The 27,890-nt window shown below is 42.6% G+C and overlaps 1 protein-coding gene across 3 annotated transcripts in view; it reads left to right on the top strand.

Annotated features, from left to right (window-relative positions):
* PATJ (PATJ crumbs cell polarity complex component) overlaps positions 1 to 27,890 on the top strand; it is a 400,698-nt gene that overhangs the window by 179,498 nt on the left and 193,310 nt on the right. For all 3 annotated transcript variants that reach the window (XM_077450582.1, XM_077450581.1, XM_077450580.1), the window contains one exon: positions 15,558 to 15,684. In XM_077450582.1, the coding sequence (XP_077306708.1) occupies positions 15,558 to 15,684 (127 nt within the window). The remainder of the gene's footprint in view (positions 1 to 15,557; positions 15,685 to 27,890) is intronic.

Here is a 27,890-nt window from a genome sequence, read left to right as displayed (position 1 = left end):
GAAAGCAGCGCAGCCATTGGCTCGTGCTGCTGTCAATCACATCCACTGATGCGGAGCGCCGGGGGGGGCGGGCCGTGTGATACAGAGAGCGGCTATAGCCGCCGGCTGTATCAAGGGAGCGCGCCCGCAGATGCTTCTCACCAATCGAGGGAGCTCGCATGAACGTGAGAAGTACCTGCGGGAGGAAGTGGAGACAACCGCCGAGGGACCCCAGAAGACCAGGTTCGGGGCCACTCTGTGCAAAACAAGCTGCACAGTGGAGGTAAGTATAACATGTTTGTTATTTAAAAAAAAAAAAAAATTTAACTTTACAATCCCTTTAAATACTTATTTTTTTGTCACATAGTAGAATATTGAAAGGCTAGGACCCTTTCTATTAGACATGTGCAATTTGTTTAGTTCAGAATTAGTTTTTTAACGAATTTTGACAAATTCGTTCATTTTTTAATTTTACGAATTTTCAAATTCAGAAATTTCAGAAATTCAGGAATTAGAAAATTCTAAATTTCGGAAGCTCGGAAATGAAGAAATTAAAAAATCCATAAATAAAAATCTTACCATTCAAAAGAATGAAAATTCAAAAATCAGAAATAATAACTAATAAATATTATAGGTATTGGCATTTCCTTTCAAATTTGGCTGTTGGTGAACGTAAGGAGTACGAATTTATCCAAAGTTATAAATTATCTGAAATAACAAATGCTGCATCTAAAAGAATGGAACGTAACGATATAATGAAACCTTTTTATTATTATTCATTAATAATTTGTTCCATTCCATTTGTTTTATTGTTTTATTATTTCAGATAATTCGTAATTTCAGATAAATTTGTATTCGTTATGTTCACAAACAGCCAAATTTGAAGGGAAATTCCAATACCTATAATTTAATAGTTATTATTTGTTATTTAGAATTTGACTGATTTTCATTCTTTTTTTTTTTTTTTTTTTTCGGAATTTCACATTTCTGAATTTTCGAATTCCGAAAATTCGGAAATTTGACAATTTGGAAATTTGAAAAAAAAAAAATTCCGAAAAGTCAAAAAAAGAATAAAACGAAAACAAACAAATTTTTTTGTCAGTGCACATGTCCACTTTCTATCCTTTTTACTGCGGTCTGTGTCTCCATTGCAGAATTTATCTAAATTGCTATCTGGTGACAATCTTGTCACAAGGAACCAGAAAATCTTCCCAAGGAGACCTTGGCAATAAAAACCCAACAGACGTCCTTTCCCACACCATCATATAAAGAAGTTCTGGCTGAAGTTAGTATTGGGTCCCTACAAACGTTCTCCTTTATCCAGCAGTTTATTCCAATTGTAGATCATGGAAAACATTCATGTTGGGCTAAAATGTGCCTTTTTCAGGTCCAGCTGAGCCCATGGCTGTGTTTTCTCTTTCCAAAGCTAATTTGTAGTACAAATTTCAGATGAGTTGGTCATTATTTGCTTTTACTGTTTTCATTCAACGCAAATCCCTTGTTTCATATTCATTCTGTTTTCTGAACATAATACTTAAATTGCAATCAACCAATACAACCAATTTGATGTGAATACATTACTGTGAACACTTTGTAGTGTGGGCAATGAAATTGATTCACCAAAATGATTTGGGTTTTCTCCAAGAACCTCTGGAGAAGACAAAATAAGACCGGATGCTGTTATGTATACTTGCTGCACTTTCGCCATTTACAGGGGCCAAAGGAAATCATTTCCATGAGTTAAAGAAAATCTTGGAGAGATCTTTTCTTTCTTCTTTTTTGTTTCAAGATGTCGGGCCAAAAAATACAAACACATTTTGAAAAGAAAATCCATAAAATAAATAGCACGAAATTTGCAGTTTACGCTCTTTTTTTTTTCTTTTGATTAAACAAAAACAGATGCCTAATCAATTTATATATTTATTTATGCAGATCTGCATTTGTTTTCAGAATTTGAAAAAATGACTTTGATTTCCTCTGTATTGTTGAAGAGACGATGAGGGGCGATGGGTAAAATCAATTTGTGAGAGGCTGTTGCCATTTAGGAAAAGTTCAACTGTGCTTATGTCAGATAGTTTACAGAATTTTTTATTTTTTTCGAATTCAGAAAACTCTGTCGTTGACGTTCATTTATTGTCTCCTTCTCGGTTTCACATCATTGTGGTATTCTCTCTATACAAATAAACCCCATTGTGTACTTAAAAGTGGGGAATGCCTGTACTTTATTATTCAGTTTCTATTTCTTTTCTCTTTTTTTTTCTTTTTTTTTCTTCTTTTTTATTTTTTTCTTTTTCTTTTTTTTTCTTATCTTTTTTTTTTCTTTTCCTTTTTTTTTTTTTTTTTTTTTTTATATATGAAGACAAAAAAAATTAATATCTTAGTTGCTAAGGTTTCCTTCTATTTCTGTCTTTCAAAAATTATTCTTTCCCTATCCATATTTAGCCACCCTCCCAACAACTACTCCCCCTCCCCTCCCTTGGTTTGTTCTCAGACCTCTTTCTTGTTTCCGGTTCTGCTCAGGCCCTGTCGCCCTCCTCCATCTTTTCCAAGTATTTCTCCGATATTTTGTAAGTTCTCCATCTTCTCCAAACTGTTGTATTTTTCTGAGTGCCCTTTTTCTCTACACCAGAAGTACTCCATTCTACTATAATATTCTTTTTGCTCGAACCATTCCCTTACATCCGGTTTTTCTGTACTTAACCTCTTCTTTGGAATTGGACTCCTTTTTCAGCATTCAACAGTATTGGAGTTAATTATATTGTTTATTTGGAGCTTTTGAATTATGGAATAAACACGTATGCAGGCTGTTGGTTATCTTTTCCTCCGGTTATCCCTTCCCATATATTCCAGGATTTCCTGCCAATATACCTTAATTTTTGGGCACTCCCACCAGATGTGTATCATCGTGGCCCTCTGTTGACATTCCCTCCAGCACAATGGGGATTTGTCTGGTTGGTATTTATAGATTTTGTCCTGTGTCAGGTACCATCTTACCAAGAGCTTATAGTTCATTTACAGAGCAACTTAATGCGGAAATTTCACTCTAAAGGGGAAACTCTCACTTTATGTTCCCCCTCCTTTTCTTCTTTTGGAGCTTTTTTTTGGGGGGGGGGGGGGGGGGGGGTGAACGGGTACGTGGTTTTGATCGGAATCTGCTCCACTGGAAGTTCTCCGTTATAGACGTGATTCTGCATTTCCGGGTAGAGGGTGCGTCACTTCCGCTATGATTAGTCGCTGCAGAAGCTGATCAGTGGGTGCCGGGCAATAGATCACCGCCACCACCTGCTGATCAGCGAGGAGACACACTGGATGGAGCTCTGCCTATGTAAACAAGGCAGAGTTCCATTCTGTCAGTGGGGATGTGCTGGATTTTGGGAATAAAATCCAGCACAATCCTTAGTGTGAAAGCAGCACACTGTGTACACAAAAACACAGGCTAGGCACACATTTAAGACTCTGATTGCCCAACATGTTTAACCCCCTTCCCAGCCAGTAGCAGCAGATTTTTAGCACTGATCATTGTATTATGCCGCGTGCACACGACCGGACTTTCCAACAGACTAGGTCTGAAGGGATTAGTCCATTGTACAATCCGATCGTGTGTGGGCTAGTCCGATCATTTAAAAAAAAAAAAAAAAAAAATCAAACGGGCCTAGAAATAGAACAAGTCTGTTCGTTCGGAAAGTCCGTCAGAACTCCGCCGAAAGTCAGTCGGGAAGACTGTCAGACCTAAGCCGCGTACACACGGGCGGATTGTATGGCCTACTTAGTCCGTCAGACAATCCGACGGACAGTCCGTCATACTTTCGAATGAACGGACTTGACCACACACGGATAGCCAAACAGTCCGTTGAAAGTTTGCGCGATGACGTGTACAGCACGTACGACGGTACTAGAAATGGGAAGTCCAATACACAGCAATGCAACCTTCCGCCGTGTAAATCCTTTCTGAGCATGCGCCATTCTTAGTCCGTCCAACTAGCCTACTCACGAGCGGATTGTCCGCTGAAACCAAAGTATGACGGACAATATTACGGAAATTCCGAAATACTTAGTCCGCCAGACTGCACGCTGAAAAAGTCGGCTGAAGCCCACACACGAGCGGACTGTCCGCTGAAATGTGTTTCGACAGACTAAGTTGGCCAGACAGTCCGCCCGTGTGTACGCGGCTCTAGTCTGCCGGAAAGTCCGGTCATGTGTACGCGGTAATAGTGTCACTGGTTCCCACAAAGTGTCAAAAGTGTCGGTGTTGGATTGTCTGCCGCTATAAGTCAGTGATCGCCACCATTACTAGTATAAAATCAATAATTAAAAATTGCAGTATATACAGGTGCATCTCATAAAATTAGAATATCAAAAAGATCATTTATTTCAGTAATTCAATTCAAATTGGTGAAACTCATATATTTTGTATACATGCATTACACACAGAGTGATATATTTCAAGCATTTCTTTCTTTTAATTTTGATGATTATGGCTTACAGATAGCGAAAAGCCAAAATTCAGTATGTCCGAAAATTAGAACATTACATAAGACCAATTAAAAAAAAAAAAAAAAAGGATTTTTAATACATAAATGTTGATTTACTGAAAAGTATGTCCATGTACAGTATAGTACGCAGTCAATACTTGGTCGGGGGTCTTATTGCATAAATGACTGCATCAATGGGGCGTGACATGGAGGAGATTAGTCTGTGGCACTGCTGGGGTGTTATGGAAGCCCAGGTTGCTTTGGTAGCGGCCTTCAGCTCCTCTGCATTGTTGGGCCTGGTGTCTAATTTTCCTCTTGACAATACCCCACAGAGTCTCTATCGGGTTTAGGTCACAAAGTTTTCTGACCAATCAAGCACAGTGCTACCATGAACATTAAACCAGGAATTGGTACTTTTGACAGTGTGGGCAGGTGCCAAGTTCTGCTGGAAAATTGGGTCCACTTCTCCTTAAAGCTGGTCAGCAGAGGGAAGCATGAAGTGCTCTAGACTTTGGACTTGATAAAACACAGTAGACCAACACCAGCAGTTGACATGGCTCCCCAAATCATCACAGACTGTGGAATATTTTGCATTTCATTTGGAAATCAAGGTCCCAGAGTCTGGAGGTAGAGTGGAGAGGCACAGAATCCAAGTTGCATGAGGTCCAGTGTGAAGTTTCCATATATATACATATATATATTTTATATTCCATTTGTAGCAAGGGCCCTGCAGGCCTAATGGTGACCTCCAGAGTCAGGGAGAGCTGCCAACCTTCTTTGTAGAGTGGGTTACTAGGCATAGCATGGGACGCCAGACACTTTTTGAATGTGATCAAAAGAGATTTATTTTCTCTTAACAAGAAATGGGGGAGAGAGGGTTAGGGCCTGAACACCCTCAAGGAGGCAGATGCAATAGCAATTGGCAGACTCCGAGACAAAATAAGCAGACATCTATACAGGTTGAGGGCCTTTAAGCTGGTTGCAGCAACTGTATTTGTAGAACTGCTGTCTCCTATGGCAACTGAACTTGTAGGTTGACTTCAGCGTAGATCTGTACACATACCAGACTCAGTATCCCTGTTGTGTAGGACCTGGGCTCCATCTCACAGCCTCCCGCTGTAGCTTTTCCACTGAGCTCCCAGTCTTCTCACCGGACCTTCAGATCCCAGCCACCCGCTGGATCCCCTGAGCTCTTCCACAGCTAACCCGCTGTACACTCGAAGCGTCACCCACACTACCTGCTGGGTCCAGGGCTTGGCTCTCGGATAACCCGCTGAATCCTCTTCAAGTGTCACCCACTCTTACCCGCTGGGTCCCTGACTTGAACGCTGAAGCTTTCCCAACTTGTTCACCACCCCTGGCTGGTGATGAAGGCTGCTCTTGTACTTCAGACTTCACAAACCTGGCCTTGATAAAAGGATTAGTTGTCCCTTGCTGGTAACGGTGTCCCCTTTATCTCTGACCTCACGGTTCTCGCTGGCCTCTGGTAACAGGAGTGGTCATCCAATGCGGCAACTGCTTCTCCTTCACCTCTGGCAACACATGGTTCACCATCCAACTGAACCTCTGCAATATTCAGGCTCCTCTTGGGCTAAGCCGCTACACACGTAGCTAGGCCTCAGGCTTGGGCCTAAACTTCAGCTGCTGCTTCACATACATCCCCCAGGCCTCACTTCTGGGCTCTGAGGAAAAAGGTATTCTTTTGAAACGCGTCAGCCGGCAGTGGTCCCTGAAATCTCCTCTGTTACCATCTGGTGTCTGTTGTCATAGACCAATTGCTGTCATCTGGAGATTATTTGTATCGGAAGTTTTCTTCCATACGTTTTGTGATTAGCTTTTTAAATTTATTTTTAATAAAATTATATCCAAGGATAGTTCACAAGGTTGATGCGCCCTTTTGTTCTTTCTTCCCCCCAGGCCTCAGCCTGGGGCTAAAAGAACACGGATTGCCTGGCTCATTCCCCTTTTAATAGACTCTCCCAGCATGCTTAGCCATAAATATGATTGGCTGAGAAATGATGGCTATTCACAACCTGAACTGTGATCTTGTCCGCCTAATGCCAAACCATGGCGTCTCCAGCTTTCGTATTTAGGGGGGGGGCGCATATGGAGGGGCAGGGACAAAAGTAGGGGGGCCAACTATAAAATGAAATTCTATACCCATACCTTTTATATTTCAAGAATAAAATAAAACCTTTATTTGAAAGTTCAAGTATTGTACTTTCAAATTTCAGTACAAACATATGGCCACTGCCCTCACCTATAACTGGCCTTTGCAGCAAGGAGCACATGTAACGCATGCAAAACCCGCTGTCGGCTGATGTCACAGAGCTGGTCCAGGCACTGACCAGTCGTTCAGCTGACAATAAAACCATGGCCCAAATTCTTACTTTTTTGCCCCCTTACTGCAAATGTAAATGAGCACTTACATTGGTGGTGTATATATATATTTATCAGATTAGTAGAGAAAAAAAACAACCTTTATGTAACATGAGAGGGGAGAGGGAATTATTGAGATTGATTGTGACACCACACCAGCAATGTTAGGGCTCATTCACACTAGTGGTTAGGGGGCTGTAAAATTGTTCAATTGAGCCACATATTTACCACCCCCAACTGCTAGCCTTTTAGCTGCATAGGCAGCAGCTGGAGCTGTACACATGCTGTAGTCTTGACGTTTTATGTCATGGTAGGAATTTTTTGGCAGGTGCTACCAACCACTCAACACAACCCATTCAAGTGAATAGGGCTGCTCTGCAATGCACAGTTGTGGTGTACTATAGTGTGGGGTTCAGGGAGATAAAGCCGGTGGGGGGACACTTTATCACCACCTGCCTAATGTTTTCTAAAGAGCAAGCTAAATGTTGATTGCTCTTCACAGGGCAAAACTAGTGTGCAGGAGCCAAAAGGGTTAAAGATGGAGCTGACAGAGATGGGACAGAACACGCAGATCTCATGGATTCTTTTCTCCCTAGCACAGAAGTCTCTATAATGAACATGATTTTTGCTGATATAAATCAATGTATGAGGTCTGTGCGTTCTGTTCCCCTGATGCTGAGGATCTAACAGCCTGGTAATTACAACCTACATAACTGGTAAGAGCGTGCTTTCCCCTTGTCCTGTCCCCCTCTGGAGAACACTGCCTGCACTAAACCACACACCTATCACTCTGCAAGCTGCCTGCTACACAACCTTCCAGTATGACTAACTTCCTGAGCAGTCCCGTCATTCCTGTCGGCCAATTAAGTGGCCGCAAATTTGGTGACTGGGGAGATGTCAGCGCCTAGCAAGGGATCCAACAGTGAGATCGTTGGAATGTAGACATGAGCACTGACAAAAAAAATTGTTCACTTTTTTTTTGCTTTTTTCGGAAATGCGAAATTTCGACTTTCCGGATTTTTGGAATTCGGAAATTCGAAAATCTGAAAAAAAGAAAGAAAATCAGTATAATTCAAAATAATTAACTATTAAATTCTAGGTATTTGAATTCCCTTTCAAATTTGGCTGTTTGCGAGCATAACCAATACAAATTTATCTGAAGTTCCGAATTATCTGAAATAATGAATGCCGCATCTAAACAAATGGAATGGAACAAATTAATAATAAATAATCATAATAATAAAAAGTTTTAGTATTTATTTTTATTAGTTCGTTACGTTCCATACGTTTAGATATTGCATTCGTTTTTTTTCTGATAATTTGTAACTTTGTATAAATTCGTATACTCGTATATACAACAGCCAAATTTGAAAGGAAATTCCAATACCTAGAATTTAATATTTATTATTAGTTATTTCAGATTTTCATTCTTTTGAATTTTCAGATTTTCATTCTTTTGAATTTTCAGATTTTCATTCTTATATTTGGATTTTCAAATTTATGAAATTTCGAATTTTTTAAAATTTTGAATAATTGAGAATTTCAGAATTAACGAATTTTTCAATTCGTTAACCACTTGCCGCCCGCCCTATTACAAATTGACGGCGGCAAAGTGGTTTCATAATCCTGACCGGACGTCCTCAGGATTATGAGCCGCTGCGCGCCCCCGGGGGCGCGCATCGCGGCGATCGTTGTTGCGGGGTGTCAGTCTGACACCCGGCAACTACGATCTCGGTAAAGAGTCTCTGACGGAGACTCTTTACCACGTGATCAGCCGTGTCCAATCACGGCTGATCACAGTGTAAATGGGAAGAGCCGGTGATCGGCTTTTCCTCACTCGCGTCTGTCAGACGCGAGTAGAGGAGAGCCAATTGGCTGCTCCTCTGACAGGGGGGGTCTGTGCTGATCGATTATCAGCACAGCCCCCCCGAGGATGCCCACACTGGACCACCAGGGACGCCACCAGACCACCAGGGAAAAGGTAATCCTCCCTAGACCACCAGGGATGCCAGTCAGCACAATGGATGCCAATCAGTGCCCATAATGGATGCCAATCAGTGCCCACAATGGGCATCACTGATTGGCATGCATTGTTTGGCACTGATTGGCATCCATTAGTACAGTATAACATAATACAATGCCGTCTATGAGTGCCCACCTGTGCCGCCTATGAGTGCCCACCCGTGCCCATCTGTGCCACCTATCCATGCCCATCTGTGCCACCTATCCATGCCCATCTGTGCCGCCTATCCATGCCCATCTGTGCTGCCTATCCATGCCCATCTCTGCCGCCCATCCATGCCAATCCGTGCCAGCTATCAGTGTCGCCCATCAGTGCCGCCTATCAGTGTCCATCAATGCCACCTCATCAGTGCCACTTAATTGGTGCCCATCAGTGCCGCCTTATCAGTGCCCATCAGTGTAGCCCCATCAGTGCCCATCAGTGAAGGAGAAAACGTACTTATTTACAAAGTTTTGAAACTGAAACAAAAAAAAAACCTTTTTTTTTCAAAATTTTCTGTAATTTTTTATTTGTAGCGCAAAAAATAAAAACCGTAGAGGTGATCAAATAAAACCAAAAGAAAGCTTTATTTGTGGGGAAAAAATGATAAAAATTTCATTTGGGTACAGTGTAGCATGACCGCGCAATTGTCATTCAAAGTGCGACAGCGCTGAAAGCTCAAAATTGGTCTGGGCAGGAAGGTGTTTAAGTGCCCGGTATTGAAGTGGTTAAACAAACTTGGGACTAAACGAATTGCACACTACTGGAATGGAGGTGGATATTCTGTAGACTGTAGTTCAGATTTAAAGTAAGTAGTGTAAGTATCTGAATTCTCTCTTGTACGGCAGAGTTCAAACTGGGGCAAGGGGAAGCAGCATACAGAGCCAGTCAGTCGTACAACAGTGTACACAGCATGCTGATAGGGGGAGCGAAAAGTAGGACTGAGAGATGAGTTTATTTGTCCTTTCACTGACTACTTTATAAGCTCAGGGAGAGACACCACCTTGACAATTGCTACATAAGCCATATTGTCATTGAATGTTATTAAAAACGACCTTTCCATTTCAATCTGCAGTGCTGTAATTTTCTGTGTAATTTTCCAACGCAATATGGCAACCTTGAGGTGTTTTGTACAGGGATGCAGACCCTGTCACTTTCCTCATTAGGATACTGCAAGTGCATCAGCTGATTAATAATGCAAAAGTCACTCCCATTCACATTCATTTTGCACACAAAAAACTGCTAATTGTTCAGAGCAGAAACAGATAGGAATCTACTAAAATGTTTGGTAAAACTCTGTGCAAGTGTGCATTGATCACCCAGAGGGGAATCATTTTTATTTATTTTTGTTTCTTTGTTTTTGAACAAAAGTGGAGTTAATTTAAAAAAAAAAACACTTTTTATAATCGGGAGGAAAAAAACACTATAATTTATCAAGGAGGCTGTATGCCTATCTACCTGATATGTAGATAGCCACGAGAGGGAGCACTTTAATGCCTGCATATATAACCAGTGGCGGTGCGTCCATAAGGGCACACAGGCACCGCCCCCTCTCTCCTGCCACCCCCCTCTAGCACCAATAGATAGATTCCTGCAATGCATGAATCTATCTATGGCTGCCGCTGCCACCCTCTATTCAGGCGCCAGCCCCTTTTCGGGCGCAGGGTGCCTGAATTACAGTAGTGGGGGGGGGGGGGGGTCTGAAGCACCTTATTAGAGCCATAGGCTCCAAATCCAATAGGCGTCAATATTCGCTTTCCTAACACTAAACCGCCTCGCCGCTCGGATCTGTTACCCCTCATCTTATTGGCTGAAACGACAGTGATTGGGCACCAGGCGTCCAATCATAGCAGGGGATGGGAGGAGAGGACAAGCGAAGACATCGAGGAGCTGTCCCACGAGACAGGTAAGTGCAGCTGGCGGGCCGGCGGGGGGTGCACACTGGCAGCTTTTGATATGACACAGTGGGAGCAATTGATGGGCACAGTGGCTGCTTTTGATGGGCACGGTGGGAGCAATTGATGGGCACAGTGGCTGCGTTTGATGGTACAGTGGCTGCAATTGATGGGGTTTTTTTCAGAATTTTTCAGTTTGTTTGCACCCCTCCAAAAACTGAGCACCAGCTGCCACTGTATATCACACAATAATACAAATCGGGTACAATAAGAATGTCTAAATGTAAAGTTTACCTCAAAAGTTTACTCCTGGTAAATGTTAATAATGCAAAAAAAAAAAAACTTTTTTTTTTTTTTTTTACTTGGTGATAGAGAACATAATAGGGAAGTGTAGAGAGCCCTTAAATATATTGATGATCATTCTGTGTATCTCTTTATTTTACTAATGGACATTTTATCACGTATTTTTTTAGTTCACCTCCCTTTTTATCACTGCACTAAACTCCCAGTTCCGGTGTTCAGAGAAGTTTTCATCCAGACACAAATGTCTCGATAGCTTTTTTGTATGAACATTTGTGCTTTTTTTCCCCCCCCTTAAGTGCATTTTGCTATTAGCAGTTAGAAAGTGGAGTGCATAATTAAATCAGATCCATTATTTGTATTCCAAATATAACTACTAATAGCTAAGTGATGTCGTCTGCAATGTGATCCCGGCAATACGTGTGTATATTCTACTGCTTGTTGATAAAACACACAATGTTCAATCTGTCAGATACGCAGCGGTTTTACTGCGCTCGATGCCTGCAGCTGTACAAGGTAAACGCTAATATATTTTCTTTCTCGGCTGTGTTTTTTTTTCTTTTCTTATTTTTATTTTTTTCTTCTATGGTAGCTGGGCATTAACAACCTTGAGGGAAAAAAAATGTATTTGATGTTTCTATTCAAAGGGACTCGGTTGTCTTTTATTTATTTATTACAGGTACTTATATAGCGCTGTCAATTTATGCAGTGCATTACATATATATTGTACATTCACTTACAGGAGCTTACAATCTATGGGCCCTAACTCACATTCATACATACACATACACAATTTAGACAGGAGCCAAATAACCGACCAGCATGTCTTTGGTGTGTGGGAGGAAACTGGAGTACCTGGAGGAAAGGGAGAACATGCAAACTCCTGGCAGGTAGGGCCATGGTTGGGATTTAAACCGACAACCCTAGTGCCACTACACCACTGTGCCGCCCCCACTGTGTCTTTTGTTTAATATCTCTTTGGGACTGAAATGGTAAAATCTCAACCACTGCATTTTACTTGTATATGATAAATGGTAGGCATGTGCACTGACAAAAAATTTGTTCTTCGCTTCATTCGTTTTTTTTTTTGTTTTGTTTTTTTTCAGAAATCCAAAAATTCGGATTTTCAAATTTCCGGATTTCCGAATTTCTGAATCTTCAAAATTCCGAGTTTAGGCTTTCCGAGTTTAGGCTTTCCGAGTTTAGGCTTTCCGAGTTTAGGCTTTCCGGGTTTAGGCTTTCCGGGTTTAGGCTTTCCGGGTTTAGGCTTTCCGGGTTTAGGCTTTCCGGGTTTAGGCTTTCCGAGTTTAGGCTTTGCGAGTTTAGGCTTTCCGAGTTTCCAAATTCGGAAATACGAAAAAATTTGGAAATACGAAAAAAAAAGAAAATCAGTAAAATTCTAAATAACTAATTAAATTATAGATATTGGAACTTCCTTTCTAATTTGGCTGTTTGTGAACGTAACAAATAAAAATGTATCTGAAATTACAAATTATCCAAAATAACGACTGCTCTAAACTAATGGAACGGAAACAAATTAATAATAAATGATAATAAAAAAAGGTTTTATTTTATTTATTATTATTATTATTAGATAGTTACATTCCATTCGTTTAGATAGCATTTAGTTAGCATTAGTTATTTTAGATTATTCGTAACTTCGCATAAATTCATAGGCGTCACCTTCACAAATGGCCAAATTTGAAAGGAAATTCCAATACCTATAATTTAATAGTTGTTGTTTTGAATTTTACTGATTTTCTTTCTTTTTTTTTCAGATTTTCAAATTTCGGAAATTAGAAAATTCAAAAATTCGGAGTTAATGAATTTGTCAAAATTTCGTTAAAAAACTAATTAGGAACTAAACGAATTGCACATGTTTAACAAATGGTAACACTACGCTCTCCTTGCTTGGTTCTTTGTTTTATTTGCATAGAGACAAGACAGCAAGAGAACTGAGACTTCCTTTGCTTTGTAGTAGCATTGAAGGAAGCAGAGACTCCAATCTACTAACCATAAGAGGATTTCAACCTTCCTAACATTGTGTGCTCTGTCTTGCACAGGGCTTTTGAATTCTATCTATCTAGATAGATTATTTTTAACAATATTTATATATACAGCGGGTAAAATAAGTATTGAACACGTCACCATTTTTCTAGCTAAATATATTTCTAAAGGTGCTATTGACATGAAATGTTCACCGCATGTTGGTAACAACCCATACAATCCATACATACAAAGACACTAAAACAAATAAGGTCTGAAATGAAGTTCTGTGTAATAAAATGGAAAGACACAGGGAAAAGGTATTGAACACATGAAGAAAGGGAGGTGCAAAAAGGCATGAAAAGCCAAGACACCATCTGAAATCTATCAGTAATTAGAAAGCAATCCTGCCCCTTGTCGGTGTAAATGAATATCGGCTGGTTCCGTCTCAACTGATGGCCTATAAAAAGGTGTCTCATTACCGAGGTGTCACACAAACATCTCATGATGGGTAAAAGCAAAGAGCTCTCACAAGACCTTCACAACCTTATTGCTGCAAAACATACTGATGGCATTGGTTACAGAAGGATATCTAAACCGCTGGAAATTCCAGTGAGCACTGTTGGGGCCATAATCCGGAAGTGGAAAGAACATAATTTCAACATAAGCCGGCCACGACCAGGTGCTCCTCACAAGATTTCTGACAGAGATGTGAAAAGATTTATCAGAAGAGTTGTCCAAGAGTCAAGGCTCATGTAGTGAGAGCTTCAGAAAGACCTGGAATTAGCAGGTACAATTGTTGTAAAGAAAACAATAAGGAATGCACACAACTGCCATGGCCTGTATGACCGCTCACCATACAAGACTCCATTGCTGAAAGAAAAGCATGTTGAAGCTCGGTTAAAGTTTGCTGCACAACATTTAGACAAGTCTGTGAAATAATGGGAGAATATAGTCTGGTCAGATGAGACCAAAATGGAACTCTTTGGATGCCATAATACACACCATGTTTGGAGGTCAAATGGCACCACATATCACCCTAAAAACACCCCCCATACCAACAGTGAGGTTTGGAGGTAGGTACATCATGGTGTGGGCCTGTTTTTCAGTATACAGTACTGGCAAACTTCAGATTGTTGAAGGATGAATGGAAAAATGTGCCCAGACATTCTTGAATAAACATCTGCTGCCATGCACCTGGCCCCCTAATTTACATGCAGGGCGCCAGACGCATTTGGATCCCAATGGGGGTTTTTCTTTTTTTTTTTCAAAGCATGTGATTAGAGGCTCTAATTGGCTTCAAAAAATGGCCCACCCACCCACTTGTGTGACAATAGCGAATTAATATAGTGAAGTAACTGATAAATACGAACTATTATTATTATCAGCTATGTATTAATTTGTCTAGTCCCTATAGATTAATTAGTCTATTACCACTCTGAGCACATGCCATCGTTAATATCACAATACTACAAAGTTAGCTATGAGACCAAACACAAGGTCTAAGATCAATCAAATCTCATTTATTTCCCAAGGAAATAAGAAAGCTTACATAAGGTATTGTTAGAAATTACAAGAGTACATAGCATACAATCAGAATACAATACAAGCGATATACTTAGCAGATCCTCGTGGCTGTCCTCATGGTGGAAAAAGAGACCGCTCTCTTCAATGATTCCCTTTTTGATAAACACACCTCAGCCACACCACATCCCATTGCCCACCCCCCTTTGCCTGTGGACGAATCGGTGTCTCTGGGGCGTCTCATCCCCCAGGCTAAATATCTCTGACCGTCCTGCCATAATTGGCCTCTGGGGGACAGTGTTTGCCCATGAATTGCAACTGCTCCAACTGGGGTCATCTCTCGTGATTCGATTTCCGACGCCCTTCCCGCTCATTAGGCCCACAGGAAGCAGGTCTTGAGACCTGATTTGGGCGAAAGGAGAAACGCAGGCTTCCATTCGCCTTCCTCCCACGTCAGCCTGACACTTTGGCTTGGCTCTCCTGGCCTCTGTCCCGCTTCCCGCAGGGGGTAAGTGCGGGGCTGGTGGGGTACGGGCGGTTTTTGTTTGCCGCCCCATTATATGTGTGTGTAATTAATATAAATATAACACACACACACGTTCAAAAGCATATCTGTATGTATCTCTCTATGCAGTTTTCAGCTTCTGTGGAACCCCAACCAACTCTCTAGTAAGCCATCAGTTTCTGTGAGGAGAATTAGTGGTTTATAATCGATTGATTGAGGTATAAAAATATTATATATATATATATATATATATATATATATATATATATATTATATAAATAATATTTTTATACACACACATCGCAAATAATGAAATCTTTAGGTGGCTCATCCTGTAATATGATGTATTTGGTAATTATTTGAGCGTAGATGCTGATTGTTCTGTGTAATAGTTGTGTCTTTACGTATCTGTATATAAAATTATGATTTTATTTTTATTTTTTTCGTTCAAGACCTGTTAGATTTCCTATAAAAAAAAATCTCTACTTTTTTTTTTTTTTTCTTCCCCTGTACAGAGTGCGTCTCCTGTGCCTCTTGTGCCCGCAGGCCCTCCGCCACCACCAATGAAGCTGCCCCCTCCATACAAAGAGAGCACAAGTAGTGGGATGGCAGCGTTTATAGACGAAGAGGAAGACAGCGATGGTAAGGGATGATTATTTTTATAGTGAAGTTTGCTTCTGCAAATACTGAAATACATGCTGTATATGGAAGTTGTTTTACCTGTGCATATCAATAGAATTGTAATATTATTCAACAAGTATTCTCCCATTTTAAGTTTGATTATAGAAGCCTTGTATTATGACAACTATATGGGTCTTCTAGATCACCACAAAAAAATAAAAAAATGCTGCAAGGTCCAGAACTATATCAGAGAAATATGTGAAAAAGTCACTGGTTCTGTAAAATTAAATCCCAAAATTTGCATATAAAAACCTGGCCTGGGCTCCTTGAGGTACAGATTAAAGGACACATTTTATAGATAGGAATATCCTATCCTAATATTAATCAGTGGTTCCAAATTGATAACTACTAAAGTAAAGAACAGACACAAAATGACACTCGGCATCTTTATAAAATAATTGCCCTGTTTATTTGGTGCATTTTGAGTTTTTATATATATATATATATATATTTTTTTTAATAACCCTTCTTAAAGCGGAGTTTCAGGCTTTTTTCAGTTTATTAAAAGTCAGAAACTATGAAGTGTAGCTGCTAACTTGTAAAAAAACAGCCTCTCCCGCGGTCCAGCGATGTGGCCGCCCGAAGCCTTGCTCCTCTCCGCCGTCATTGGAACTGTGGGCACCCGGTTGTGACAGCTTGTGGTTTAACAGCCAGGCGTGCACTGCGCATGCGCGACTTTCGATGTGCCCTCGCAGTGGACAGGCAATCTTCTGGGACCTGTGACGTGTCCCGTAAGAACACCTAGAGGGAGGGGCCGCTTAGTGGAAGAGGAGGAGTCGGCTATGTGGCCTGAAGACAGGACGTGGAAGTGGGACAGGAAGTCCCTCTGTAAAGTAGGTTCCCACTCCCCCCCCAAAAAAGACATGCCAAATGTGGCATATAAGGGGGTGAGGAGTACTTAAAAGTGTAAGTTCCACTTTTGGGTGGAACTCCACTTTAAGTATGTCATGTTAGTATTCAGCTTAATGTACACGGGATGTTTTAAAACCTCTTCTGAACGATTTAACAGATAGGAACTGTCATTTAAAAACGTCTGTTTTGCCGCACTTAGAAGTGTGTGTTTTTTTTTTTTGTCAAAAATGTATCTCATTAATAAACGCCTGTAAACGGAACGTGGCTAAACATGAGTTACTGCGTTTACATGCAGTTACAGGCGTTTGGCGTTTCAAATGCCTCTGAACATCCGTTTTTGCTTTCCAAAAAAGGCTTCTGAACTCAACTGCCTAGAAATGACTATAAACGGCCCCGTGTACATGTGCAGATAAGATTAACATAGAGGAGAGTTCAGGAGCTGCGTTAACCACATAAGCCCCGGACCCCTTTTTGCGATTTGGCACTGCGTCTCTTTAACTGATAATTGCATGGTGTGCGACGTGGCTCCCAAACAAAATTGACGCCCCTTTTTCCCCCACAAATGGAGCTTTCTTTTGGTGTTATTTGATCACCTCTGCATTTTTTATTCTTTGCACTATAAACAAAAAAAGAGCGACAATTTTGGAAAAAAACGCATTATTTTTTACTTTTTGCTATAATATCCCCCAAAAATGTCTAAAAAAAAATTTTTTCCTCAGTTTAGGTCGATAGGTATTCTTCTACATATTTTTGGTAAAAAAAAAATCACAATAACAGATTAATTGGTTTGCGCAAAAGTTATAGCGTCTACGAAATAGGGGATCATTTTATGGCATTTTTATCAATAATTTTTTTTTTCACTAGCAATGGCGGTGATCAGCGATTTTTATTGTGACTGCGACATCATGGCGGACATATCGGACATTTCTGACACATTTTTGGGACCGTTGTCATTTATACAGCAATCGGTGCTATACAAATGCACTGATTCCTGTGTAAATGACACTGGCAGTGTAGGGGTTAAAGTGGTTGTAAACCCTTACAAACCACTTTGACCTACATGTAAGCCTAGATTAAGGCTTACCTGTAGGTCCAAGAAATATCTCCTAAACTAGAGATATTTGCCGAAAGACAGGCACCGCTGTCTACGGCGCATGCGCCATAGACAGCGGCACACAGGCGCACTAAGCATGCTGCTGCTAACGGCGATATGCCGTTAGTGGCGGCTCCCATGCACATGTGCGGGAGTGACGTCATCGCTGCTCCGACACTGTGAGTGGCCAGAGTAGCGATACCCGGAAGAAGATGGCAACTCCGTGCTACAGGGAACAGTGGTGACATCGCTGGCTCCTGTGTCAGGTAAGTGACACATAATGGGCTACTATACAATGCATAGTAGGCCATTATGCTTTATTTTTGCAGGGACACAAAGAAGAAATAAACCCATCAGGGTTTACTTCCTCTTTTAAGTGTGTCCTAGGGGCGTGTTGCTAACTGTGGGGGGGGGGGGGGCGTGGCTGTGTTTTACACATCACTGATCTCTGCTCCAATCACAGGGAGCAGAGATCAGTGTCACTGTTGCTAGGCAGAACAGGGAGGTGCTTGTTTACTTTACCACCTCCCCGTTCTTCCTCCCTGTGAGACTATCTCGAGTATCCCGCGATTGGACTCAGAGGTCCCGAGCCAGCGCGCACGCGATGGCACGGCACCAAATTTAAAGGGACATACCTGTACGCCCATTTGCCTGTCCCTGCCATTCTGCCGAAGTACATCGGCGTGCGCCGGTCGGGAAGTGGTTTAAGGTGAAAAAACACCTTGCACTCTCCGGCCCCCCGTTTTACTTACCTGAGCCCCGGATCTCCATGGGTGCGGTCCTGCGTTGCTTTTTCCCCCAGCTCCTGTGGGCTCTTCATTGGAAGATTGATAGCAGGGCAGCCATTGGCTCCCGCTGCTGTCAATAAAATCAATGACGCGGGGTGTCGGGGCCAAGTGATACACCCACAAGCTAACCCCCTTGGGAGAGCGCTTCCCAGAGGGAGGTTAGCTCTTGCAGGGAGAAGCCGAGACAGCCGCCGAGGGACCCCAGAAGACGAGGATCGGGGCCACTCTGTGTAAAACGAAGGTAAGTATATGACAGGTTTGTTATTTAACCACTTCAGCCCCAGCCTATAGACATATGACGCCCACAGATGGGATCTCCCATCCTGGGTGGGCGTCATATGACGTCCTCTGATTCCCGGCCGTCTAGGGGCACCCGCGGCATCGCTCTGGACCCGGTGTGTGTGCCCGGCGGCCGCGATTTCCGTCGGGCACCCGCGATTGCCCGGGAACACCGCAGGACCGTGGATCTGTGTATGTAAACACACAGATCCACGTGCTGTCAGAGGAGAGGAGACCGATAGTGTGTTCCCAGTATAGAGGGACACCGATCGGTCTCCTCCCCTTGTGAGTCCCCTCCCCCCACAGTTAGAATCACTCCCATAGATATCATTTTAACCCCTGCAGTGCCCCCTGGTGTTAACCCCTTCCCTGCCAGTCACATTTACACAGTAATCAGTGCAATTTTATAGCACCGATCGCTGTGTAAATGTGAATGGTGCCAAAAATGTGCCAAAAGTGTCCGACGTGTCTGCCATAATGTCGCAGTCACGAAAAAAATCGCAGATCGTCGCCATTACTAGTAAAAAAAATAAAAAATGCCATAAATCTATCCCCTATTTTGTAGATGCTATAACTTAAAGCGGGAGTCCACCGGGACTCCGCGTTTTTTTTTTTTTTTTTTTTAAAAGCCAGCAGCTACAAATACTGCAGCTGCTGACTTTTAAATAGTGACACTTACCTGTCCAGCGCGCCCGCGATGTCGGCACCCGAAGCCGATCGCTCGCTCGGCTGCCGGGTCCCGCCGCCATCTTGGGTATGGGAATCAGGAAATGGAGCCTTTCTGCTTCATTTCCCGGTTCCCTACTGCGCATGCGCGAGCCGCGCGGCGCAATCCGGACGGTCCCTGCTGCCTCTGGGAGCTGTGTGTTTCCCAGCAGGCAGCGGGGCACTTGCTGAAGGGGGCGGGCGCTTGCGGAACGTACGCCCCGTTCCGCAGAGAGCTAGCCCGGAAGTGGGTGCAGTTACCTGGATTATCCAGGTAACTGCACCCCCCTCCCCCCTGAAAGGTGCCGATTGTGGCGCCGGAGGGGGGGGGGGGGGATTCCGATGAGCGGAGGTCCATTTTAGGGTGGACCTCCGCTTTAAAACCAATCAATAATCGCTAATTGCGATTTTTTTATTTAATTTTTTTTAATCAAAAATATGTAGAAGAATACGTATCGGCCTAAATTGAGGAAAACATTTGTGTGTTTTTTTTTTTTTAAATGGGATATTATAGCAAAAAGTAAAAAATATTGTTTTTTTTTTGTTTGTTTTTTTTAAATTGTCGCTCTTTTTTTGTTTATAGCGCAAAAAATAAAAACCGCAGAGGTGATCAAATACCACCAAAATAAAGCTCTTTTTGTGGGGGGAAAAAAAGGACATACATTTTTTTTGGGTGCAACATCGCACGACCGCGCAATTGTCAGTTAAAGCGATGCAGTGCCAAATTGCAAAAAGTGCTCTGGTAAGGAAGGTGGTAAAATCCTCCGGGGCTGAACTAAAAAAAAAACAAAAAAAAAACGAACCCATACAACCCCTTTAATGCATAGCATGCAAGAGGGTGGAAAACCTTGAGACTTTACAACTCCTTTAACTGAAAAAGGTTATAGTGGACCAGATGGGTAAATAACTAGTATATGATTGATTCATTGATATCTTCCCAGGTATTCGGAATGGAAGGACCCTCCATACATTTGGTGGCCCTTGTGATATTGGGGTTTAGAGAATAGCAAATATACGAGTTGTGCTGCTGTGATTGTTTGTTGTGTTCCTGTGACATGTAAATGAGGTCTGACAATGCTGGCTGTGGCTCCATGCTAGGGCCGGATAGCCGTATATGTTTTAGGAATCTTAATAGATACAAAAGCTCACTTTGTATTCCTTTAGAGAAACTTGTGACCTTCAGTTCTCGGTTGTCTCCTTTTCCTTGAGCTTCTTCTCTCTGCAGGAGTCCAGACGCCGGCGAACTGCAATAACATTACAACAGGCATATGTTTTATATATTACAACAAAAAAGTATGATTTCTATATCGTACTTTCGATCGTTTTATCTCAGCGGAGCTGATCGATGTGCTTTGTTCATTAATACGATCGTTTTGCGATCGGATTATGAGATTGCATGGTGGAAACGGAAATAAAATTGACAACTTGTGATCATAAAGAACAATATTATCTTAAAGCGGAATGTCAGTCATTTTTTCATCTTTCTATCTACTAAATCTGCTGCCCTTGTTGTTGTTTTAACTTTAGATAGTAAAACTTTTTTTTTTCTGCCAGTAAATCCCTTATACAGCCCACTTCCTGTTTCTTGTCTGGTCATTAACCTAGGCTTATGACATCATGCACGGCTCTCTCTCTCTTGTGAGAGTTTGCCAGGAAGGAAGGGGTGATGAGACATAAGAGGGCCAATGAGAGCTGCAGAGCTGGAGGTCTGCCTCTGTAAATCCAGGAAGTGAACAGGCAGCAGCTTCAGCTGCCCACAGTTAAAATGGCTGCAGCCAGACTCAGTGGAGGGAGATTTCTGCAGCATATCTGGCAAGTACAGAATCACAGTATATATAAAATCATATGCAAAGTGGTTGGAGGGAAGCTTCAGAATGGCAAAGATGTTTTTTATTACAGATTATGTGAGCAGACTGCAGCTCCTCTTTAACTATTGATCAAAATCCATTTCCCATGTGACCTATCAATCACATGGGTTGGTGGTTATTCTTATGTGCGGAACTTTCGTGGCCACAATGGTGACCCATGCTCCAGGGGGCCCATGCAGCCTCCCTATCACGTTGGGTTTTTTACTTGGGGTCGGTAAGCCGTCTCATCCTTGCTGACCCCCTGCTGCTAGACAGGAGTGTGGGCAGCCTTTACTGGAACCGATCCCCTTTCCCTCTTGCAGCAGTTGAAAGCTGGATTCTCCTCCTCTCCCTGCCGCTGATATTCAGCTGCTGCAAGTGGAAAGAGGATTGGTTTCAATAAATGGCACCCCTTCTGTCCAGGTTCCCTTTCCTTTTGTTGCTTGGGCCCCCTTGTGTGCTCCTCTGGTCAGATCACCCCCACCCGCAGCATTGACCGCTGCCCTTACTTTCCTCTCTGGCTCTTGCCAGCTGTTGTGCAGGATGTTTCTGGATGGAGGTTCATTTCTAAATGAATACAGTTAATGATCTGTACAGATCGGTCTCTGTCTTCATAACTGAAGCATAGTAAGCTATGTTTGGTTCAGTTTATGAATGAACAGGCAGCTCCTTACAGAGCTATTCCCCTGTCCATTCATTCTGCACAGCTGAGTCTACAGCGATAGAAATTGAGGACTGTGTCCTCAATCTCCTTTCTCTGTCTCAAAAGTGAGACATCAGGGGTTTGTTTAGACCCCTGATAGTTCACAAAAAAAAACCCAACAGGGCTGCTAAAAAAAAAAAAAAAAACTATAAAAAATTGTAAACCATAATAAAAACAAAAAACTACAGACGCCGCCCTCTGCCCTGCCGCCCTCTGCCCTGCCGCCCTCTGCCCTGCCGCCCTCTGCCCTGCCGCCCTCTGCCCTGCCGCCCTCTGCCCTGCCGCCCTCTGCCCTGCCGCCCTCTGCCCTGCCGCCCTCTTCGCTGACGACGCCGCCCTCTTCCCTGACGACGCCGCCCTCTTCCCTGCCGACGCCGCCCTCTTCCCTGCCGACGCCGCCCTCTTCCCTGCCGACGCCGCCCTCTGCCCTGCCGACGCTGCCCTCTGCCCTGCCGATGCCGTCCAGTGCCCTACCTTTCCTCAGAGTTGGACCATGTACTCCTCTGCCCTCCCGCCATCGTTTTCTCCCCTACTGACGCCGTTCAGTGCCCTACATTTCCTCAGTTGGACAATGTGTCCTCTCCAAATGAGTGAAGAATATTTTTTGAGAAAATACTTTTGCAGGGGCCAGAATGGATGGGCTCTTCCCACCTGTTCCACATACACAACGTAGCAGCCCAGGTCTCCAGCGCTGTGATGCACTCCTTGTACAGCGATCTAGTGGATCAGTGGAACTCGCACACCTTTGAGCTGTTGATTGGAGCGATGTGCCGGGGGGGTGTTTATCTTGGTATTGAGAGTGTGAGAGCAGCAGTGCGGCTAGTACAGGGGATTTTAACTCTTTCTGCAAAACGTAATAATCAAGAAAACAATGAAGTTCATTTTTCTTTAACGCTTTCAGGCCAAAAAAAGTTTACTCCTTTTTACCTTTTTTTTTTTTTTTTTTGTTCTTGCTGCTCTTTAAAAACCGTACTGGGGTCAACAAGGTGATACCTCCACAATACTCCTTTACGTTTTCTGAGGAATTTGCGGGCAAAAATGTCTCTTCATGTGGATTTATATCAGAGATGTCCCTATTTAAATGTGTATGGTCCCCTGGCTAGTTCCAGATTGGCTGGCATGGATAAGCAGAGAACATGTACATCTAAAGGTGTGTATTCTTCCATACCTCTCCTCCCCGTCCTCTGCTCCTCCTCTTATCTGCATGTTTCCAGACTCTTACTGAAGACACATGCTGAATAGGAATAATGCGCAGGCTGCTGGCATTGGATCAACCAGGTATGAAAAGTGACAGAACCGTATTTTTATCACAAAGGGTACACCTGTGCTTGAAATAAGCCATGTTTGTAAGTGGGCTAATTCTGATCTCACCACTAGATGTCACTGCAGACAGCACGAACGACAGCGACTCGGACAGAAACAAACTGCACCGTATAAAAATAAGAGAAGATTAGTAAATATTATAGATTGTGGATTGAGTTGAAGCAAACCTGTAATCTGCTCAGTAAAAGCAAAGTACTGGTTTGTTTTAACCAGTTGCACAATATATATATAATATGATTGATCAAAAATGCCCTTTTTTTCACTTTAGAGGAGGCATTGTTGACTTTCACCTGCTTTCTAATCCTTAGCATAATGTCCAGTCCTCAATGACAGCTTGGAGAAATTCCCATGACTTCGGGGTATGCATCCAAAATGTAGGTTCCCATGGGACTTAAACCACTTCCTACGGGGCCAATTCTTTGCTCTTACATTTAAAACTTTTTTTTCTGTAAAATTCAGGACCCCCAAACATTATATATGTTTTTGTTTTTTTAGCAGAGACCCTAGGAAATAAAATGGTGGTTGTTGCAACTTTTTATGTCACACGGTATTTGCGCGGTAATGTGAAAGATCTTACGCTGACTAAATGGATACCTAACATGTCCCGCTTTAAAATTGCACACACTTGTGGAATGGCGCCAAACTTTAGTACTTAAAAATCTCCATAGGCGACGCTTAATTTTTATTTATTTTTTTTACAAATTACCTGTTTAGAGTTAGAGGAGGTCTTGGGCTAGAATTGTTGCTCTCGCTCTCAAAATGTGTGATTTCAATGCCGTTTACATACGTGGGTGCGACTTGCGTATGCGGTTGCTTCTGTGCGCGAGCAGGCGAGGATGGAGACGCTTTTACATTTATTTTTTTTATTTATTTATTTTTTTAAACTTTCTCTTTTCAATTTTTTTTTTTTTTAATCTTTATTTAACAAAACATTTTTTTAGTTTTTCTCATGCAACATTTACAAATTCATTCTCTACTTCACAATACTATCAGATTACATTCTATTTTTACTTAGCTATCAATTACAAATCCATTACCATTATTATCTCAATTCCATTTATTGTTCTTTTGTTAAGTCTGTAACCCTATTTAATTCTCTATCCCTCACTCACTCATACGTCCCGCTCCCTTTCACACATCCTACAAAAAAAAAAAAAAAAGCACCCCCCAATTTTACCCCCGTCCCCTCTCCTTTATATCTCTCTCTTCTGTCTTTATTAGCGTTATCTTTTTAAATTACCAATAATAATGATGATGTTATTTTATATTCTTCCCACTTTTGCCATGCTGTCATTACCTGTCCCTTCGACCCTCAATAATCTTTGCTCCAGCAAACGCATCTCGTCCATCTCTATTATCCAATCGTCTATTTTTTTTTTGATCGCTATTATTCCTATTACAAGGAATATAAACATCCCTTGTAATAGGTATAGTGCGTGACAGGTCCTCTTTATGGAGAGTGATTTTTTAGTTTGTAAGCTTTAACGAGCAGGGTCCTCTGATTCCTCTTGTACCAAATTGTAATGTAATTGTACTGTCTGCCCTCATGTTGTAAAGCACTGCACAAACTGTGGGCGCTATATAAAACCGGTATAATAATAATGTGGGGTCTATAAGACCCCCATATCTCTCCTCCAGGCTGGCAAGACCAAGATAAAAAAAATAAAAATAAACTGTCTCTGCCTTTCCAGTCAAGTCCCCTTTATTATTTACATCCGCTGGCCCGGACGTGATGTCATAATGTCGCGCCCAGGCCTCCGAGGATCATGAAGATGACTGGGGACCATCACTAGATCTCTATGGAGAACTTCTGGCAGCGTCTGGGTCATTCCCCGGCTCGCTGATCGCACGGGCGAGACCGGAGAAGCACCGGTCTCGCTTGAAGAACGATCAAGTGGCATAACTGCCGCTATGATTGTTCTTGCCGTGCACAGAATTGCCGGTGGGAAAAAAAAATATTTCTGGATGATGACTGTAGCTACACCCATCATTCAGCTGTCACCACTGGAAGTCCATGACTTCATGTGACGTATTGCCCGGAAAAGTGAACAATAATCAACAGGAATATAATAAAAACATATAACCTCTTATTGTTGTATGTATAAAAAGCACAAAAAATTACATATTTGCTGGCAAGTTACAAATGTACACGATGCCCACATGACAGTCCATAGCTGGCGAACTTATAAGAGCATGTCCAAATGTAACAATTGTCAGAATAATTTTCAAGCATTTATAAATACCGTTTTTATTGGCGTATAACACGCACTTTTTTCCCCTAAAATCAGGGGAAAATCATGGGTGCGTGTTATACGCCGATCCCCGCATATCACCCGCTGATTGTAAGGAAACGAGCGAGCGGAGCTGAGATGCACAAAGCCGAAGTACACTCGGCTTTACTCGGCTCCTCTCGCAGTCCCGCCCACCTCCACTGATTGCGAGAGGAGCGAGCGCCGCTGACATACAGACAGCCAAATTTTCTTTGGCTAGTCTCGGCTTCTCTCGCAGTCCCGCCCCTGACTGTGAGCAGAGCTGAGTCTAGCCGAAGTACGCTCGGCTTTCTGTATGTCAGCGGCGCTCTCGCTCCTCTCGCAATCAGTGGAGGTGGGCGGGACTGCGAGAGGAGCTAGGTAAAGCCGAAGTACGCTCGGCTTTCTGTTTCCTGGCTCCGCTCGCTCCTCTCCATGGGCGCCAAATTTAAAACGGAGAATTGCTGCAAAGAGACTGGCAAGGCTGCAAAGTCACTGGGCAAGGCTGCAGATGGACACTGGGCTAGGCTACAATGATGGGCATTTTAATGTAAGTTTTTTTTCCCCTTAAAATTCCCTCCTGAACTTGGGGTGCATGTTATACGCCGATAAATACGGTAAATAAAAACCGCGCTAATCTTAAAAATTATTAGAAAATCGATCTTAATGTGATATGCACACTTAATGCATAAAAAACATCATAACGTGCAAAAAACAAACACTTCCACCACCAAAAAATGTGATGCAGAGCCTTCTGTGGCACCCCACATGCAGTGATCAGGGACTCTCGGGGACCACCTATCGCTTGGATAGTCAGACAAGCAGGCGGAATAACCTCTGCAGGGTAATGCTGCGTACACACGACCAGACTTTTCGAGGGACTAGGTCCGACGGTCTTTCCGACGGAGTTCCGACGGACTTTCCGAATGAACGGACTTGGCCACACACAATCACACCAAAGTCCGACGGATTCGAACGTGATGACGTACGACCGGACTAGAATAAGGAAGTTCATAGCCAGTAGCCAATAGCTGCCCTAGGGTCTGTTTTTGTCCATCGGACTAGCATACACACGAACGGATTTCTCGGATTTAAAACGTGTTCTATTTCTGAAGTCCGCCGGATTTTTGGCAAGCAAAGGTCTAATGGAGCCCACACAAGATCGAATTGTTCGACGGACTCGTTCCGTCGGACCTTTGCTGCCAAAAAGTCCGGTCGTGTGTACGCGGTATAACAGAAACCAAACCACTGGGGCAATCTGGTGGTGAGTCTTCCAACATAATCCCCCCTTGCAGCAGGAAATCCAAGTCATCCAAGAACAGAAGATGAACCATAAAAAAAGCCCCAGTAGTGTAATACTATTTAAGTAAATTTTATTGAAAGGAAAGCCAAAAGGCTACTTACAATGAATAAAAGGTTTTCTCGCGTATAGGATAAAATCGCTTGCCGGTGTTCTGTTTATTTCTCCAACCCATCAAAAACTCCAACCATGTCACTTCCGGTTTATTTAAACCCTTAGTAATTGGAGATTTTGCCAAATTGGTGTTTGGACACAACACCGACAACCGAATAGAGTCCGGTATAGTAGGATTGAGCTGTTTCGACAGCACAGCGGCTAACGAGGACAAAGTTGTCGCCTTGGAGGTCTGCCATTTTGTTGGCTTGTATCGGAGCGGAGTAATAATCTCCGTTCATAATACCCTGCACTGCACTCTATTCGGTTGCCGGTGTTGTGTCCAAACACCAATTCGTCAAAAACTCCAATTACTGCTGGTTTAAAGAAACCTGGAAGTTAAGTAGTTGGAGTTTTTGATGGGTTGGAGAATTTCACAGAACACCAGCAAACATGAAACAAATCGCCCGCACTTCTGGGGTAACGTGGGGCGCGATGGCGTCAGCACGTAGCTCTGCCCCTTGGGGGGTCACATGAGGAGCAATGGTGTCGCCACCTTTTTATTGATCCCCAAGCATTTGACTGACCAATGCGTTTCAGCTGAATTCCTTCTTCAGGGTTGTGATGGGTATCGATGTATCTAAAACACAATTGAACATTACTTATTGAATAAAATTTCATTAGAGAAAATGGCATACTCACTATATACAATGTGCAACCAACTAAAAATTATTATAATCAAATGTACACAGTTTTGTCACCTTCCATCTGCCACCGACCACCTGGGACTGCCCCAAATGAAGCCACAAGCATCCACTGGGGCCAATAGATCTGCAACCAAAATGGACCCATTTCTGCAGCTCAACTAGAAAAAGAGAGTATATAATGACCAGTGGGCCGGTTTCAGTGAAAGCAGAGGTAGAGCGGGGACTCCC

This window comes from Lithobates pipiens, unplaced genomic scaffold, assembly GCF_037356315.1.
Source record: "Lithobates pipiens isolate NorthernLeopardFrog02 unplaced genomic scaffold, aLitPip1_a1.2 Scaffold_23, whole genome shotgun sequence".
NCBI lineage: Eukaryota > Metazoa > Chordata > Amphibia > Anura > Ranidae > Lithobates > Lithobates pipiens.
The sequence above is the reverse complement of the archived record's forward strand: the minus strand, read 5'-3'. Positions and strand labels throughout refer to the sequence as shown.